The sequence below is a fragment of the Terrapene carolina genome, unplaced genomic scaffold, assembly GCF_002925995.2.
Source record: "Terrapene carolina triunguis isolate 2854851 unplaced genomic scaffold, T_m_triunguis-2.0 Scaffold96, whole genome shotgun sequence".
Taxonomy (NCBI): domain Eukaryota; kingdom Metazoa; phylum Chordata; order Testudines; family Emydidae; genus Terrapene; species Terrapene triunguis.
The window spans coordinates 48,026,592-48,045,474 of NW_020664447.1; the positions used below are offsets into that span (position 1 = coordinate 48,026,592).

Below are 18,883 nucleotides of genomic sequence, written 5' to 3' on the forward strand. Positions count from 1 at the left end.
CCCTTTGAGGGTTCCACAAGCAGTTCCAAGTCAAATCAGATATTGTATTGCTATTATTATTGTAAATAAATATTTCAGAGTTTAAGGCAGAGGTGCCTCAAACTGTGGGGCGTGGAAAAACATTTGCAGGGGGTGGGGGGTGGGCGAGTGGCGATGCCCCACTCAGCAGAGCTCGGTAGGGTGACCAGATAGCAAGTATGAAAAATCGGGACAGGGGATGAGGGGGTAATAGGTGCTTATATAAGAAAAAGCCCCCAAAATTGAGACTGTCCCTATAAAATCAGGACATCTGGTCACCCTAGGGCTCGGCCAGCCCCCACAGGAGGTAGGGAGGGAGTGCCACCTTCACCCCCTGATTCACCTCAGCAGGCCAATCAGCCTGCGCGTCACTGTCAACATCTAATAATAAATATATGGAGATATCCCTATCTCATAGAACTGGAAGGGACCCTGAAAGGTCATTGAGTCCAGCCCCCTGCCTTCACTAGCAGGACCAAGTACTGATTTTGCTCCAGATCCCTAAGTGGCCCCCTCAAAGATTGAACTCACAACCCTGGGTTTAGCAGGCCAATGCTCAAACCATTGAGCTATCCCTTTCACTCTTGGCAACCTCTGCACCCAGCACTGGCTCCGCCCCCAGAAATAGTCACACATACCTTCCCCCACTCTGAAAATCTGAAGGGAGAGGGCCAGGTATTGGCCCTGCCCTAGTGGTGAAGCCTGATTGCAAGGTAGAAGCAGCACACTGCTGAGGAAGCCGTGGCTGTGCCATTGGTAAGTATCTGTGTATTTGAAACTTACAGGTGTAGGTAATTTAATTAAAGCTGTGCTAAGGTCTCCATTAGCCTACTCATAAACCTATCATGCATACTTTTGCATGTGCCTATTTTTGTCTGGGTTGAGGGGCACAACCAAAAATTGTAACTCAAGAGGGCGGGGGGGGGCGGAGAAGAGAAGAGACACAACTCAGTTCAAAAAGTTTGCAAACTGCTGGTTTAAGGGCTTGATATTTCATTTTTTCTAGTAGGCTCATTACCACTATTATGAACTTTTTACATCTTCATTCAAAGTAACTATTGGAACACACTTTTTTAATGCAAACAACTCATCATGTCTCAAACAGATTCATACCATAGTTACCAAACAATATCAATACACCTCTACCCCGATATAACACGACCCGACATAACATGAATTTGGATATAACGCGGTAAAGCAGTGCTCCGGGGGGCGGGGCTGCGCACTCCAGCGAATCAAAGCAAGTTTATTACCTATAACGCAGTAAGCTTTTTTGGCTCCCGAGGACAGCGTTATATTGGGGTAGAGGTGTAAATTAGTTACTGTCTCGTTAAAGTGGCAAGTGTACCAAACTTCTGGTATACAAAGTTTTCTAAGATATTGACATATTGAGTGTTTAATTTGCTTAATTGCTTTATATTAATCGGTCTTCCTTAGCCATTCCACTAATTTGTATAAATGGAAATAGAAGCGTCAAGGAAATGAATTGCTTTTAACCCTTAACTATAAAATCATGGATTTGGAGGGGGCAGGGGAAAGAAGGAGAGAGTTTAAACAAGAAATTCTAATCACAATATTAGTCTACATGTCTTTAATCAACATGGGTATTTTAAAAATAAACCAGCATGTTAAACAGCACTTGTTTTACTCAGTTTCTCTAAAATTTTCAACAAAATAAAAATTCCAGAAGCCTCTTACACATTTGCCTTGAAGTTAGAGACTAATTACATTAACTGATTTATTAATAAATGGGGCTCTTTGTCCAATTATTGGAAGTACTAACAGACTTGGGAACAATTTCATATGTCTAATGTGCCTTGAAACCATTTTTTTTAGGCTAATTACATTTCTAAGTAAAGTCACTATAGATATGCCCCTTAGGTTTTACACAGGAAGATTTTAAAAAATGATTACCTCATTGGCTAGCTCCAGTAGTACAGGGGCAGCTGCATTTTTCATCACCCCACTCAGGTACCTAGACAAGACAAAGCCAGGTAAATCTGCAGTGGCAAGAAAAGGCCATCTTCAACATGTTAGAAATACACAGGGGACACTTTCTCTTGGGCAAATGCCACACACAGCCTGGCTAGAAAACACTAGTTTAAAATACTTATTTCCAAAAGATTCCATATCATTAACTTTCCATGGTTCCCTCCTGTAGATGTGTAAGATATATCAACCTCAGTTAAGTACTCATTAAAAATACAATGAGTAAGCCAAGAAAATAGTCTTTCAAAATTGTATTTTTGGCTGAATGCCATATAAACAAATTACATCTGTATTATTAAAAGATGCATAACACAAGAAATCTCTACTATCCACAATGAAGATTTGGGCTCAACACTATCTTCAAATGCATATGCATGCATCATGTAGCTACTGTGGATGTGGGTACAAATATGCAAATGCAACTACTGATTTTACCAGTTAGGCAGCAGTCTCAAAGCTGTGATGCAAGCTTTCTGTATTTAGACTTAACAATATCAAATGAATGCTACAAAAGGAAAAGAAAAAGACATTTTATGGTCAGGACTGTACGTATGGGTGGTGAAACTTCTGACCACCCCCCATACTGACTAAACCGCCTTTTTGCCTCCTTACTATCATTATTGTTTGATGTTTATATTGCAGTAGTGCCTAGAGGACTCCTTCAGGATTTGGTGGAAAGGAATTGTGTCACTGGCAGTTCTGAGGGGGCCAAATGGCGCTTAGTGGCTACACTCTAAAGGATGGGAGTGGGAGAAGAGTCATAAAAAGTAATGTAGTATGCAACCTCTTCAGAAGATCAGTTTTGTGACAACTGTCTCTCTGCACAAAATCTAAACTAGTTGGATAAACTGCCAGAACCTCCCATACTGGTAAATCAATCAATCAAATAAAGTAAAAAAAAATCTGTGTCCAGGAAAAGCAGAAAAGTGGTTTCTAGTGGTTGGACAATGACAAAAATCAGGAAGTCTGAGGTTTGTTGCTGACTCCAATAACAGCTTGCTATGAGTGGGTCAAAATGTATTTACGCCTCAGTTCAACCATCTGTGAAATGGGTACAACAGCATTTACCTACAACTCCTCACAAGGGTATTGTGAGTTTTAACATCTGTAAAGCATTTTGAGGTTCATTCATGACAGGCATGATAGAAGATCATCTTCTGGAAAAACATTTTCAGCTGCACGAATAACCACTTAAAAATTCCCCAGTATACAGATGAATACATATCATTTGTTTTGGTGAAACAAACAAGAGTTCTCAAATTTTCAGATCAGTAGCACTCACTCAACACTGATATCCTATAACTTCATACTACCTGGTTATTCCACTGTCAGCAGTAGCTACTTTCTTTAATCTATTACAGGCCAAAAGCATCTCTAGCCCTGATGTGTACTTTATTATGAACTTAGTGACTTCGTGTCTTGAAGACACACACACTGTGCTGAGGTGGACTGCTTCATGATGCTGAAAAGCATCCTAGTCTTTCTGGTAAACAGCTTCCAATTTTGCCCACCTCCAAGATTACTTCAGGGTGCACAGAGTTGAGCACAAATCAACACCTACACTCAGCAGCACTATTACCTGTTCCCAGCAGCACCACTATTCCAAGCAACCAGGACTAGTACCATTCCATCAATGGGAACCAATGATTATTACAGACCAGTCTGCCATGCTACAAGCGAAAACCATGGCAAATTTGTCTTCCAACACCAAGCCTACTTATCTTTGGCAGGTGTCAATCCTGTTGCTCCTCCCAGTTCCCTCCTAGTTGGCGGGCAGATATTCACCCTATTGCAGGCAGAAGCAATTTGCCCCTGTAACTTACATAATGTATTATTTATAAAAAGAAAAAGCTGAAGTTCAGACAAGCCTTCCCCGCACAAGGATGCAGAATAATTGTTCTTGCTTTGTCTCCAAGAAAGAAATGAACATCTCATAGAAAAAAGCCAGCACAAACTACAACAACATTGAAATTAAGGTCCTTTTAGAAAATCATGCTTACTATTTTTGTACATGGCACTTCGGTATTATAGTAACTGGAGCATTAAAAAACACTATACTGAGATAAAAGTTTCTTCGATGTTACAATAAAAAAAAATGTAATATATGCACCCTCATTTAAATTTTTCTGCCAAGTATTCAAACTCTATTTAAACTACCTCAGTCAGACAAATCTTTCCTTACTTTCCAAAATACCCACATGGAATCTATTAAATTAGTAGATTACTCACCAAGCTGTTTTAGTAGATTTATTAATGTATTTTATGCAGCTGAGTTAAAATTAACAAGACAAAATAGAAAACATTTTTTTTACATCATTTCCACTACCATCAAGCTTCAGACGTGAATTTATTATGCACTACCATCATACTTGAGACTGTACAAAACATGAGAAAGATATGGGGCCAAATCCTGCTTGCCTTATGAAAGCAGACTTTACTCACACGAACCATCTTACTGGCAGCAATGCAACTACTGCTGCATATAAGGCAAGCAAGGTTTAGTTCCATGTTTCCTGCTCTAAGACACTGTCTATTTTTATTATAAAACACTACACTGGGCGATCTGGAGACACATTGATCACAAAGTGGTTCAAGTGTTCTAATAACTAACACTTTTCAGAACATGTTGAAACAGTCACAGTTAATGTATTGTTATTTACTGAAACTGTACTAGTGAAAATTAATTAGAAACAATATTATGTAGTAATAGTGTGAATTTGAAAGATTTTTTAAAAATATTCTTCATAAACAAGAATCAATACTGGGACAGGCAAAATGTGACCATTGTAATGTGATAAGGCAGTGCAACTATTTTTCAAAAGACAATAGCAAAATATGGTGCGTTAGATTTTCTTCCTTCATGTCTAATATTACGAGGTTGTCCTTAGTTCTAAATATGCGACTTTGCAGAAACATTGAGACTAGCTAATTGTTTACAAATGAAAGCTGTTTTGTTTATTTTCCTCATTCATAAAGATAATATTAAAGCATAAATACTAGACACCTGTAATCACAATCTCACTTGCCATGAAAGCTCTTCAGATATGTCAGTCTACATAGTAATATTTTAATTGTATATCTCTACCAGTTATCAGTATGCCCCAATTATGTCATTGATATGTCTAAAGAAAAGTCAGTAGAAGTAAGACAAAACTATAAGGTGTTAGCAATTACTATTTATTAACTCAAGATGCATACAATTGTAAAATTATTTTGTAAAATGACATATTAAAGGTTTTCATTCCTCCTTAAAAGGTGTTTCTGACATTCATGTGGTTTTAAGTTTTAGTTCACTCCTGTTTACGTTATATTGGTAAATACATTAATTTAATATGCAATTTTTTACATAATAAAAAGTGTCTGTAGCTCAAACAACAAAAACATTTATAACTGAGCAGGCCCCCTCAATTTGGGTAGTTTTCTCTCACCAATATAATTTATATCATCAACCTTGGCACGTAAATCTTATAGCTTTCAGAATAAGGCAATACATAATACTAACACATGTGCTCCAAGAGATATAATCTTGTCATCTTGTCTTTAAGCCTAGAAATTCTGCTGCTAAAACTGAAGAGTAGACTTCTGACTCAAGGATCTTTCACTGAAATTATCTTAGGGTACTTCCACCATCCTATTTGTTAATTTATTTTTATATGAAATTAGTCTAATAACCTGATTTACTCAATTATAATTACAATTAGTAGGTACTACAATACCTTCTAGTGGGATGGGAAGGTAGGTCATACCTTTGGTAGTAAGTTTCAATAGCCTCAGCAGTGTGATGCTTTGCATGTGTTCTTTTGATTTGTTTCTGAGAAGAAAGAAAAAACAAAACCAGAGACTTTTATGATGTATCACATCAGACATATAAAGCATGAATGTCTGAGTGCATGTTTTTTGGCCACCGTATTCAGCTTATAAGGGAAACTGAATTATATTTTGAGAATTCTATATAGAAATGGTTTTTCATCTATCTATTGAATAGAATGTCTTCAGACTGTACTGCAATGTACCATATATGTAAAAGCCAGTAAGGTCATAGTAATTGAATCTAAATAAGTTTGCTGAGGTCTGCAGAGGGCAAAGAAAAACTTGTTCTCTCTTTCAACCTTTGTATTAATTTTCCCTCAATTCAATTCCATCTAAGTCCTCTGCACTCTAGTTTTACAATTCAATTGCCATTTTTAACCAGGAAGAGCATTGCTTAAAAACAACTTATTTGAAAAACCACAAAAAGTAATTCCACAGAGACTTGCCACTTGACTGACACCTGTCATCTCATGATAAATGACTCCATTTTCTGCCTCTCTTGCCTTCTGCCACTCCGGCAATGGTCATTTATCATCATCTCTGTCAGCAATGGAAAGCAGCATTGACAGTGCAAGTCAGCAAACATTTAGCACATGGAACCACGCAACACAGGGAAATTATTATTGTCAGAATAATAATGGTTTAGCATAATTTATTACAGGTCCACCAAATAAGCAAAGGCTAGATGTTATTAGACAGATGGATGGGTAGGCTTGGCAGCCATCCACTGAGACTCAGGCGGTGCTTGATGTGGAAAAGGGAACATCCTCCAAACCAATCAGAAAGCTGGCAGTTCAATTACAAAGAAATAAAGGGACATTCATCATTCAATTAGGCACCTGTCAACCCTCACAAAGGAGAAAACTTCTAACCTGGTACTCCTGGGAGAAGATGCTCAGCAGAGTGGACTGCGATTGACTGGAACAAATAAAAGAAGGACAAAGTTAATTACTGGAGTGCACTGCAAAGAAACAAAAGAGAAGGGAGCTTCAAAGGTAGGCCTGCTGCCCTGTAATCTAACAGAACATGAAAACAAGTGTGGAAAAGTTGTTCCAGATGAACACCTCAGACAAAGGCTTCCTGCTGCTAGGTCAAGAAGAGAGTATGAGGGAGGGGAGAAAAATATAGCAAGAGTTTCAAAGCAAACTAACATTGTTTGGGTGATTCTTTTTCAGCTTCAGAACCCACAAAGTCATATCAGTAGCATGTAGTGGAGTTAAAAGGGAGGGGAAGAACGAAAACAAAGCAAATTTCTATTAATAATTGATGGAGTTAAATTCCATTAGCAGTTGGGAACATGCAGCTTGTTCATTGGCAACATATTGAAATTCATTTTGTTAGCAGCAAGGGAACCTCTTCAGTAGCTGTCTCATATTCAGGGTAGAAACTTAGCTCTCTGTCAGAAGTAGCATATGGGACTACTGGAACATTCCCACTGAAACTGATGTGCTTTGAAAATAGAAACTTTCACAGCAGGAAGCTGAGATTCCCTGGAGTCGGTCATTTCCAAAGGCTGCCATAAGCTTCATTCATCTAAGGCGCCACTCAATGTCAAACACCTGGCAATGAAGCAACCTGGAAAACATTCTTCCCAAGTGGGAATTTTTCCCTCAGAATTGTTAACATTTAGAAATGGGACAAGATTTTTTCCTCTAAAAGGCAAATCAATACCACACTGCTACAGTCTTCAATTGTCCTCTGCGGATATATCCAGCTCATCACATCTTGAATACAATTAATTACTTCTGATATATTTTCCTACCAGATGCAAGTTGAACAAATTACAGTTTCAATAAATCGAATTTTATAGTACAGCAAAGCAATATGAATAATTAACAGTTTTCCTTTCATGAATGCATCTACTAAGACATCTTAGATTGTTCTGATATTAAGGAACAAAGACTGAAATCATATTCCTCTATCAGCTAACTCATACAGTTCACGACACAAGAATTTAACAATAGCATTATGTCTATGTCTTGCTACTGTGTTTTACATTGCTGACCCTAACATGGTACAAACTTAAATGTTCTATCTAGATACTTATTAACCCCACTATGGTAGTATTTAAGTGCCTCACGAACAGCTAAAGATAAGGAAGTATTATCACCATTTTATAGATGGAGAACTGAGACACAGAGAGATTAAATAATGTGTCTAAAATTCACACCAAGTGTGAGGTAGAACCAAGATAAAGTCCAGATCTCCCAAATCACAGGGCTTTTACTACAAGATCATTGTTTCTTTACCTGCCCCAGTCATATCATTATATTTTAATATTAGAATTGTAGATGGGTATTAGTCTCTCTAATATACAGTTTTACAGAATACTACTGAATAGAATTATAGAAAAAATTAACAAAGTTACAAGACAGTCAAATGATGCAAATAAATGCATATGAAAATTTCATATTTAACGTATTACTCTTTATATTAAGGTAGAGCCTATAAGATCCAAACAGGATCAGAGTGTCATGTTGCTAGGCGATTGGTTTGTGGATACGGTTAGAACAACAGGCAAGAATGATGACTTTAGCAGCAATGATTTGAATGGATATGAAGGAGATAATAGGGGTATCAGAAAGATGAGGAGTTTGCAGTAGTCAATATGGGAGACGGTGATGGCCTGCACAAGTCTTTTGATGGTGTGGACATACAGAGGTGGTGAAGCAGGGATCTCAAGGATCTTATGAAGGAAGCAGCAGCAAGATTTGGGCACCATCTGGATGTGAGGAGCTAGAGTGTGTGGAGTCCAACATGACACCCAGATTATGGGCCAGGGGAGGCGGTGAGTGAAAGGGAGGATAGTTGTGTTGTCTACCATGACAGAGAAAAGGGAAGATTGGGAGGGAAGACAAGGAGTAAAGATTTCTTTTTAAAATTTTAAGCTGATAAATCCTATTTTTCTTTAAACAAAAAGGCTAAAGTGACAAGTCATTCTACAGTATGGAGGATATGTACATAAATTAAAACCAGTAAAGACTAATATAACAGATGGAACAGGAAGTCTCCTATGGCCGCAAATTATTTCAAAAGATTGTAGGCAGAAACCTTAAATCACCTTCAACAATTTATTAAAATAAAATCATGATTTTATTAACCCCCAACATCTTATTACGAGAGCTGAACTTCATGATCCATTTTTTTTTAAAGAAAAATAAATAAGTGTCTGTCACACAATTTAAATAAGAGAATTGTTTCTCCTTTTCTTGATTGTATGCTCAATATAAGATTTCTCTTTGATTAGTTCTGATTATATTCTACATCTCTTAGGCTACATCTACACTACAGGGGGGAGTCGATTTAAGATACGCAAATTCAGCTACGTGAATAGCGTAGCTGAATTCGACGTATCACAGCCGACTTACCCCGTTGTGAGGACGGCGGCAAAATCGACTTCTGAGGCTTTTTGTCGGCGGCGCTTACTACCACCTCCCCTGGTGGAGTTAGAGCGCCGATTCGGGGATCGATTGTCGCGTCCCGACGGGACGCAATAAATCGATCCCCGAGAGGTCGATTTCTACCCGCCGATTCAGGCGGGTAGTATAGACCAGACCTTAGTGACTTTAACTGACCTGCTTCCTCTCCTAATCCCCAACTTTCTTCTACCAGTTCCCTTCCTCCTATCCATGTTACCCCAATTACTGTACTTTCCTGTTTGTTCCCTCTTAGTCTTGCATAACTCGAATTTTGCGTAAGTCGGAAACGTATACCCAACCATTACGCAAAAGAAATAAAACAAATAACCCTCCTATTTCTAGCTTACAGAACTTTTTCCGTAAGTGCGGATTTGCGCAAGTCAGGTTTGCGTAACCCGGGGTGGGTGGGGGGGTGTCTGTACTATCTAGCTGAAGCTATTTAAGAATGCTTTCAGGGGTGGGGGGGGGAGAAGAGGGAGAGGATCTACAACTTATGGATTCCTTGGACTCTGTTCAAGGCTGTCAACCTTGCACTTGAATTAACCTTTTTACCTTGAAGATCATCCATAATGAACTTTCTACTCCGTATGTATAAACACATATTGACATTTATGCCATACTTTTATCTCCATGCCTGATTAGTTTAATTTTTATTCTTGTCATTACAAAATTGGATTCCTATGGACAACAGCAGAATGGATTCAAAAGACTCTTCTTTCAACACTTGGAGATGCCTAAATCTTATCTAAGAAACATAAATGGCTTCTATTTTCAAAACTGAAATGTCATCTTTAGGCTCCAACTCACATACAACCACAAAGACCTCCCATGTGAAAAATATTATGGGAACGAAGGTTTGTTTGCATACAGGGCTGGGCTCTGAGTCTACTGGACTAAACTATAAATAATCAATGCCAGAGCCAACTTTAAATCTTGTACAAGAGTTAAATATAAAATGCATTAGGAGAAAAACAGCGGGCGTTTCCTGGAAGAAGCAGCTTTTGTTTTTAAGTCTTCTGGTTGTTGCTGCCATCCACAGACACCATTCTGGAAATTTTGAATGCAGTGTGTATTTTTTGAGTATCTATGGGACAACAGATAATATGTTGCTGCAAATAAAATTATATTTCATAGATTGTCACAGTACAGAATTAGTTTATGTCCATGCAGAATCTGGTAGACCAGAGGATTTCATTAGCATCAGTTCCGATATTCCAGACAGCTCTATATAGAGGATGCTGGCCGAACCAAAGATTGGTCTGTGGCCCAGTTTAAGCTATAGTGTAGCATAGCCTAAATCAAGTCACTCAGGGGTGAGAATTAGAAAATCCTATAAGCAACATAATTTATGCCGATTTAAGCACCAGTGTGGGCAGCGCTATGTCCGTGGGAGAGCTTCTCCCACTAGCATAGTTACTGCCACTCGCGGAGACTGGAGTAATTAAGCCAACAGGAGAGCTCTCCCATCGGCTTCAAATGGCTACACTGGAGAAGCTCTCTAGTGTAGCCATAGCCTTAGTCTTTTGCTAAATACTATATTCAGCCGGGTTTCAAAATGAAAAAGAAACCCCTTTGAACCTATGCTACCAATAGTTGCAGATAATTTCTGGTAAATTGATTACACTTTGTAATATTTATTTTTAAATGTATACCACACATAGCATCTTAGTGAATATATAATTTACACTTTGTTAGTTAATATTCTAAGATTTCAGCAACTGTACACACTCAGGGAATAAATCAAGCTTACCCTTTAGAGACTCTGATTTTAAAACTGATTCTGCCTCTATCCATCCTACACACCTCTCCCCTATGTGTGTTTTACTTAAGTCAGTGAAGCCAAAAATTCAGCTTCACGTTTTATGAATTTAACCATAGTACATAACAGAAAACACCAATTCAGCATGGATAAACTCCAAACCAATAACTAGGGACCTACCAAATTCATGGTCATGAAAAACATACCATGGACCGTGAAATCTGGTCTCCCCCCTCTTAAATCTGGTCTTTTGTGTAATTTTACCCTATACTATACAGATTTAATTGGAGAAACCAACATTTCTCAAACTGGGGGTCTCAACCCAAAGGGGGCTGCGGGGGGGGGGGTCGTCACACGGTCATTGTAAGGGGAGGGGGTCACGGTATTGCCACCCTTACTTCTGCACTGCTTTCAGAGTTGGGTGGCCAGAGAGCAGTGGCTGCTGGCCAGGCACCCAGTACTAAAGGCAGAACCCCACAAGCAGCAGTACAGAAGTAAGGGTGGCAATACCAAACCATGCCATCACACTGCTGCTGGTGGCAACACTCCCTTCAGAGCTGGGCTCCTAGACAGCAACTCCAGCTGCCCAGCTCTCATGGCAGTGGCGCCAACAGCAGCAGTGCAGAAGTAAGGAAGGCAATACTGCAACCTCCCTTCACTAATCTTGCAAAAAAACCAAACAAACCCCATTTTGGGTCAGGGCTCCTATAGTTACAACACCATGAAATTTCAGGATTTAAAATATATGAAATAATGAAATTTACAATTTTTAAAATCTTATGACCGTGAAATTGACCAAAATGGACCGTAAATTTGGTTGGTCTCTACCAATAACTATTAATCAAACATATGGATAAGAAACCAGCAAAAAGCAAAGTGCATCATAGGACAACAATGATAAAGCTTTAGGAAGAGGGGAGGGGGAGGAAAAAGATTTGTGCTACGTGTAACAGACTAAAATAAAACATTCAAGTGGTGTTTTTTATTTTGTTTTAACAGAAGACATTTATTTCCATCTACAAGAGAAGTTACTTTCATGTTATAAGAAAGAATGTTCCACCTCATTAAGAACACAAAAGTACACGATAAACATTCATTTAGGAGATATTTGAGCATTTAACAAACAAGACCACATTTACAAAAACAAGAAGCTATTGTTTTTGAAGACCCAAAGCAACAGATTCAAATTTCATCACACACACATATAGTGGGTCTCCATTATAGGAGTTCAAGTAGGATTTCTCTCTCTCTCTCTCTTTCAAACTATCCTGCATGGACATGCATTGTAAGTCACAGTCTAGCATAAAATGTTCATAAGCAGATAGCAAGTCTCATTTGGTATATAGTAATTTCTTTATTATTTTTTCCTATACAGACGCTCCTCGACTTACGCAAGCGTTCCGTTCCGGAACGCCTTGCGTAACTCGAATTTTGCGTAAGTCGGAAACGTATACCCGACAATTACGCAAAAACAAACAAAAACAAAAAACCCTCTTATTTATAGCTTACACAACTTTTTCCATAAGTGCGGATTTGTGTAAGTCAGGTTTGCATAACCCAGGGGGCGTCTGTATAAAATAGTTTGTGAACACTGTGGCAAATATTCAATTTAGCTTCAAAATAGACCCTGTATAGGATATATATTCATGCTGTACTTGTTCCCAGACTAGCTGATTTAACTAATCAACCAGCTGGCAATTTTGAATTTTGTAACTGAACAATCGGAAATTCATTTTCACCAAACATTAACATTTGAGATTAAAATTCGCTGTTTGCAAGTATTCATATCAGTAAAACATGACCACTCAAATATACATACATGTTTTGCTGGTCACTCAGCTCTAATACTTAGCCACTTAGTGAAGTGCTTTGAGATCACTGAATGAAGTGCTACTAGATAAGTGCTAGATACTACCAGTATCATCCTGAAGGTATTTTTGTTCAAACGATCAGGGTGGATCTGACTTAAATCCCTAGTCAGAAAGACTCGATTTAATCATGGATTTCTACATAAAAATGCTTTCTTGTTGGCTGTTATAACCTTAATATGTATTCTTCACAACTCAGAGATAGATGTAGGTTTCATTCTAAGAAGGTACACACTGTACATTTTTAAAGTGATTTATTTTGAAAACTTTTCAGATTAGTTTTACAGCTATAGCAGAAAATGTATGATTGATTGTTTGGTTATTTCATTTACCAAAGATAATTGAAGCAGATATTTATGAAGTCATTGGGTGGTGAACTATCTCCAATTCAACAGGTTAATCATTAATATTTGGAGGATTTTCTTGCCATGCTGTATTAGGAGAACATCACCAGACAGACATTTAAATTGTTTTATTTAACTAAAACAACAACGTTATATATTCTGGATTTTTTTCTTCAACCGAAAACATATAATATTTTAACAAAACAAGCATATGAATTTTGTTAAACATTCAAGTTTTTTAAAATCAGGTTTGTTTTTGTTAAAATTGTGTTGAACTAAAATAGTTAAATGAAATATTTAAAAAAAAATTACATCGACTATGTCAGCCAGGTCAACATGAGAAACTTAAAATATTGGCTTCTGCAGCTAACTCAGTCATCTTTACCTTCATTTTCCTGTTTGTTCATAATCTGGAAGAGAAAAAACAAGCTTTCTTGCTTTTTTGGGTCCCAAATGATTTCTCAATTTGGAATGAATTAGTCCAAAGGAAGAAAATATTCTTTCTACACCGGCAGAAGAAGCCACTGTTGTTAAAAGTGAGATTATCAATTCAACAGTCTCTGAATCCAAGTGCTTAAGTGACTTCCACCAGTTTACTGGTGTGACTTTCTTTAACACATCATCAGCAAACATATATTTCTTGAATGGTTCACCCTTAGCTCTGAAGTTTATTATAGTTGGACATCCAGCAATCATCCATCCATAATGCCATGTCATAGCCAACTCTTCTTCAGCAGTTAAGGTTTGAGTCCAATGTTGAGAACTTTGGCTGTGACAGTGCCATCTATTTTTTCACGATTTTGTTCACAGACTGTCATCAGATTAGGCCAGTTCTTGATATAGTGCAGTCCACTACTGAGTTCCATCGCACGTCTTGTGGGAGAGTTAGCTTGGTTCCTCCCACTTTTTTTTAGAGCAGCTGCTGCAAAACGGTTGTTACGGAAGTATTTTGCAATTTCAACAACATTAGCCTTTATTTCTGGAACACTGAAGTCTTTGGCTAGGAGGTGCATCAAATGAGCACTGCAACCATATGTTATTAGCTTGAGACTCTCTTCTAAATAATTTCTTCTCATCTTGGATACATTTGCAGCATAGTCTGTGACCAAGCTGTGTACTAGACATTTGATTTTTTTTTTCCATAGTTTGTTATAGCTTCTACTGCTACTTCTTGTAAGTATTCTGCTGTGGGTGCATTTCCTGATGTATCAATTGTTTCTGTAAGGAAGACATTTCCTTTTTCTGTTGTCACACAAGCACATACAATAGGATTATTGTGGACATTGCTCCACCCATCAAGACTCAGGTTAACAATTTTACCATCTAGACCTTTTGCACACTGCTCAATTTCTCTTTCATACACTTTATCCAGCAATTTGCCTGCAACATCTGCTCTGTTGGGTGGACTGTATCCTGGTCTTACTGACTGAACCATGTTAATGAAGTGTGGGTTCTCAATCATACAGAAAAGAGAGTTTGTTGCATAAACAAAGCGGACAATTTTTTCATCAATTACCTCTTTTTGTAATCTGCTGGTTCTTATCACAAAATTATCTATGGGCCTGCCTTATTCCTAAACCCTTAGCTGTGATCAGGCTTAAGAATAAGGCAGGCCCAGCAAATGCTATGATGCTCTACATTTGTGAGCTAAGAAAAGTGTAGGGAAGCCACCAACAGCAGTGTGTGGCAGGGCCTTACCGCTCTTTTTGCTGCTTCTTCTAGGAAATACACTAAAGGTTTAATACATTTGTGACCCCCCTGACAAAAACAAACACCGTAAAAACTAGTTCTTGTCTAAGTTCTTATTTGCCAGTTATCATTCACAAACTCACCTATATTGATTTAAGCCAAATCAATTTAAGCAAGGTTTAAACCAGTTTCAGTGTCTAAATTAAGGGTTCGCACCAGTGTAAAGATGTTGTTTTTAAGTCTCTTTAGATACAATTGGGCATCTTTTCTAAAACAGACCAGCACTTAGAGAGTTCTTCCAATGGTGAAAACCCAAACAAGCATGGAATAGTTTAACAAAATCCGAATACCAGAGCATAAGAAGTTTTCAGTATGATGAAACATCATTAGTAGACAATACTTTGGCTTTCTAATTCCCAACGAAGACAGTAATATTTGAGAAATATTCTTATTATAATTGTATTATGGCATTAAAACAATATATATTATTTGTCCGGAACCACTTGCTGCAGCCTCGTATGCTACTTTCAGAATTAGCTTACATTAAATTTAAAATCAAGATGAGGTTTAAGCTCAGCTATTCATCTGCAAAACTAAAAGTATCAATCCATTCTGAAATTCACCAATACTAGCTTCATTAAAACATACAGTAGCTTAATTCAAAGGATATCTTATCAAGCACTTCTAACTATGAAACTGTTATAAATGTTTCTGTGAATTGAGTATTAACAGATTCTATAGCTCTGGTAGGGATGATAACCTGACTTTGCATGAAATAAAAACAGTTTGACAAAAAAATATCCAACACTGTAGAGCGTGTGTGTGTGTGTGTGTGTGTGTGTGTGTGTGTGTGTGTAAGTAAAATCTTGCTACTTAAATCCAATAATGTGAGGAGAACCCTATGACAAAGCTCTGTGACGGATACCCGAGAACGGTTATAACTCCTATGACCTTGGCACTGAAGTTGGTCTAACAACTTCTATACAATTTAGTGACGTGTGAAAACAGATAATGGTGCAATACATAGAAATGGCAGCATTTAAAATTCATAGTATCACAAGGCCATTACTATTCCCACTGGGCCACTTGAACTTTAATAATGTCTGACCTGGTTGGCCAATAAGTTCTAGCTGAAGACAGAGGAAAATTGCCAGTATTAGATACTGTTTGAATGATTTTTCATTTAGAAAGATTTTAGAAATTCCTTTAAAAACAGAGCACCAATTCTTCCTGCGGACAGCTCATTTTTTCGGTGTCTTCTTTAAAGGGACAATATATTTTAAGGCAACTCCAATCTGAACAGTTTGTATCAAACACATGTAAAGAAAATAAAATGCAGATCTAAAAAAAAAAAAAATGCCGGAGTAAATACAGATTATCATCAGAGGCAGTGAACATGTAACATAATGCTAGTTCACCTGTGTTATATTCCCTCTCCTTTCAGCCACATCACAAGAAATGATTAGCAGGACTACCATTCAACAGTCACAGTAAAAGAACTGTAACTTAAAAACACACAAGATTATAACTCTCGCTGAGGTATTTTGTAATCTCCAAAAAAAGAAAAAAAAAGGCAAGTCATCAAGAGAAGATGTAATTTTATGTGCATGTTTGCGCACCTATGCATACATGGAGACAAGAGTAGTATTTCATAGAACACACAGCTAGATGCTAAATGAAAAGGATAAACACCGATTAAAAGTACAATTAAAAATGCAATTGTGAAAACAGACAAGAAAGTCACACAAATAGAATATAATATTGTGTAACTTCTTAAGTGAACTGACTTGCCTGCCTATTTTTGCTAATCCGTGCTGAAAACAGAAATATAGTTTTGGTAGACCTTATCAAAGTTAAATGGCAGGGTATTTGTTGCATATACACTTAGAACATGGAAATCATGAAGAGGTCTTTTACAGTAATTGCCCTTCCATCAAATTTTTAAGTAAAACCTCTTGTGTGAAAACATACGAAACGTTGTAAAATTAAATTTTACATATTGGAAAATATTTAGGGCAATACAGAACAATTCAGGTGAAAGCTAAACAGATGCAGTTAATGTAGTAAATATAAAAACTACGTCAAAACCACATATATAAACTCACTCTACCTGTCCACGGTGCTCCCCTTCTCATCTCCCTCCTTTCAGCAAATCCCCTCCTAACAAAATCCCATCATAAAATTGGGAGGGGAAGGGTGGAGAAGTCATGGAACTAACATGAGGCTAGTAAGTCATCATACTGTTCATATATTATATCCTTTCTCCCTCAGCACTTTGTCTACCATGTCTATTTTGACTGTAAACGCTTTGGGACAGGGACTGTCTATAAATAAAAATAAATAAATAAATAAAATTTACACTGTGTGTGTACAATGCCTTATACAATGGGATCCTGATCTTGGTTGGAGTCCCTAGGCACCACCATAATAGAAATATTAAATATTCCAATATAGAGTGGGTAAATATGCTCAACTATGGCACCACAATGAAGCCATTAGAGAGAGAAATCAGTATCCCTATGAAATCCCACGTTTGTGTGTTTAAATGTGACACTGGTAAACAGTTTTTCCAATATTCAGATTGTTTAAAAGATAGTGAAAACAGGTTTGTGTGTGACTTATACATATGTGCTCAGTATTTGGAATCCAGCTTTGGGCTGTTCCATAATAACACCATCCCCAGAAATGACAGCAGAGTATTGAGGGACAAAGCTGAAAAGCATTTTTCATCAACAAAACGAAATGTTTTACAAAGTTGGGTAAGCATTTATACTCTCATTTTAGAGATAGAGTAATGGAGATAAACAGGTTTTCTGACTTGCCCAAGGTACAGAGCAAATTAGAGACAGAGCTGGGCATAGAACCCAAGTTGCCTTAAACCCAGTCCCATGTTCAATCCACTACACCCGCTATGCCTGCAGGAAGACATTAAATTGATTAAAATACAGGAAGTCATTATCCAAACTCAGTATAGGGCAGAAATAAGTAAACAGCATTAGTGAAATTTTTTTTTTAAATTACAAGTTTTACATCTTGACATTGTAATCTGCCAATCAACTGAGAGTATGGCTCCAAAAGTGCATGATCAACTGATGCACATTACTCCTACCTATTCCATCAACATTTGTATTTCTATCCTCAACTTGATCAGCACATCCTCTTAGTATTTCCCTCTGGAGATTTGTTTTAAAATGGCAGTGAAATAAAAAAGGCAGTGAAGAGAGGACATTATATATCAGTTCTGTGAGCCTTTCACATCTAGCTCAACAGTTCAAATCTGGCCTGAACTGGCAGTGAGCAGAAGTCATTGCCATCTGATGATGGGTATTCAGTGGTCTGTGTGAACAGAGTTTGGTGGTCTTATTCCAGCTTGTCTTGCAGAATAAAGACTATAATTACAATGTACATTAAGTGGCAGTTAAGGCAGAGTAACCAAAGACTGAATGTTCAGAGAGATTGGGTTACCCTCTCTTACCCTTAGGGCATATCTCCACTACAATCAAAGACAGCAGTGGCTGGCCCAGGTCAGCTTAGTCAGGCTCATGGGGCTCAGGCTGCAGAGCTATAAAATTGTAGTGTAGACACTTGTGCTTGGACTAGGGTGACCAGACATCCCGATTTTATTGGGACTGTCCCGATATTTGCTTGTTTGTCCTGCGTCCCGACCAACGTGTGGTCGGGACACTGGACAAACAAGCAATTTTGCCCTCCCGGAGGGACTCTCGCCCCTACCCCCCCGCCCCGACTCTGCCCCCTCCTTCCCCCATTGGATCCCTCCCCAAATTCCTGCCCTGGCTCCGCCTCTTCCCCAAACACGTGGCATTCCTCCTCCCTCCCAGGCTTGCAGCTGTAATGGCGGCGCAAGCCTGGAGGGAGGGGGTGGTGGCGCAGCTTCCAGTTCCTGGAGCTGCTTAGTACAAGCTCCAGCACGGGGCAGGCAAGGGGGGCTGGCAAGGGGGCTGCTCCCCCAGGAGGGAGACGGGGGGG

At 38.2% G+C, this 18,883-nt stretch overlaps 1 protein-coding gene across 4 annotated transcripts in view; it reads right to left on the minus strand.

Annotated features, from left to right (window-relative positions):
* CUNH15orf41 (chromosome unknown C15orf41 homolog) overlaps nucleotides 1-18,883 on the minus strand; it is a 182,942-nt gene that overhangs the window by 144,860 nt on the left and 19,199 nt on the right. For all 4 annotated transcript variants that reach the window (XM_026651445.2, XM_024200988.2, XM_024200989.2 and 1 more), the window contains exons 2-4: nucleotides 6,690-6,735; nucleotides 5,754-5,818; nucleotides 1,933-1,993 (exon numbers count right to left, since the gene is read on the minus strand). In XM_026651445.2, the coding sequence (XP_026507230.1) occupies nucleotides 1,933-1,993; nucleotides 5,754-5,818; nucleotides 6,690-6,735 (172 nt within the window). The remainder of the gene's footprint in view (nucleotides 1-1,932; nucleotides 1,994-5,753; nucleotides 5,819-6,689; nucleotides 6,736-18,883) is intronic.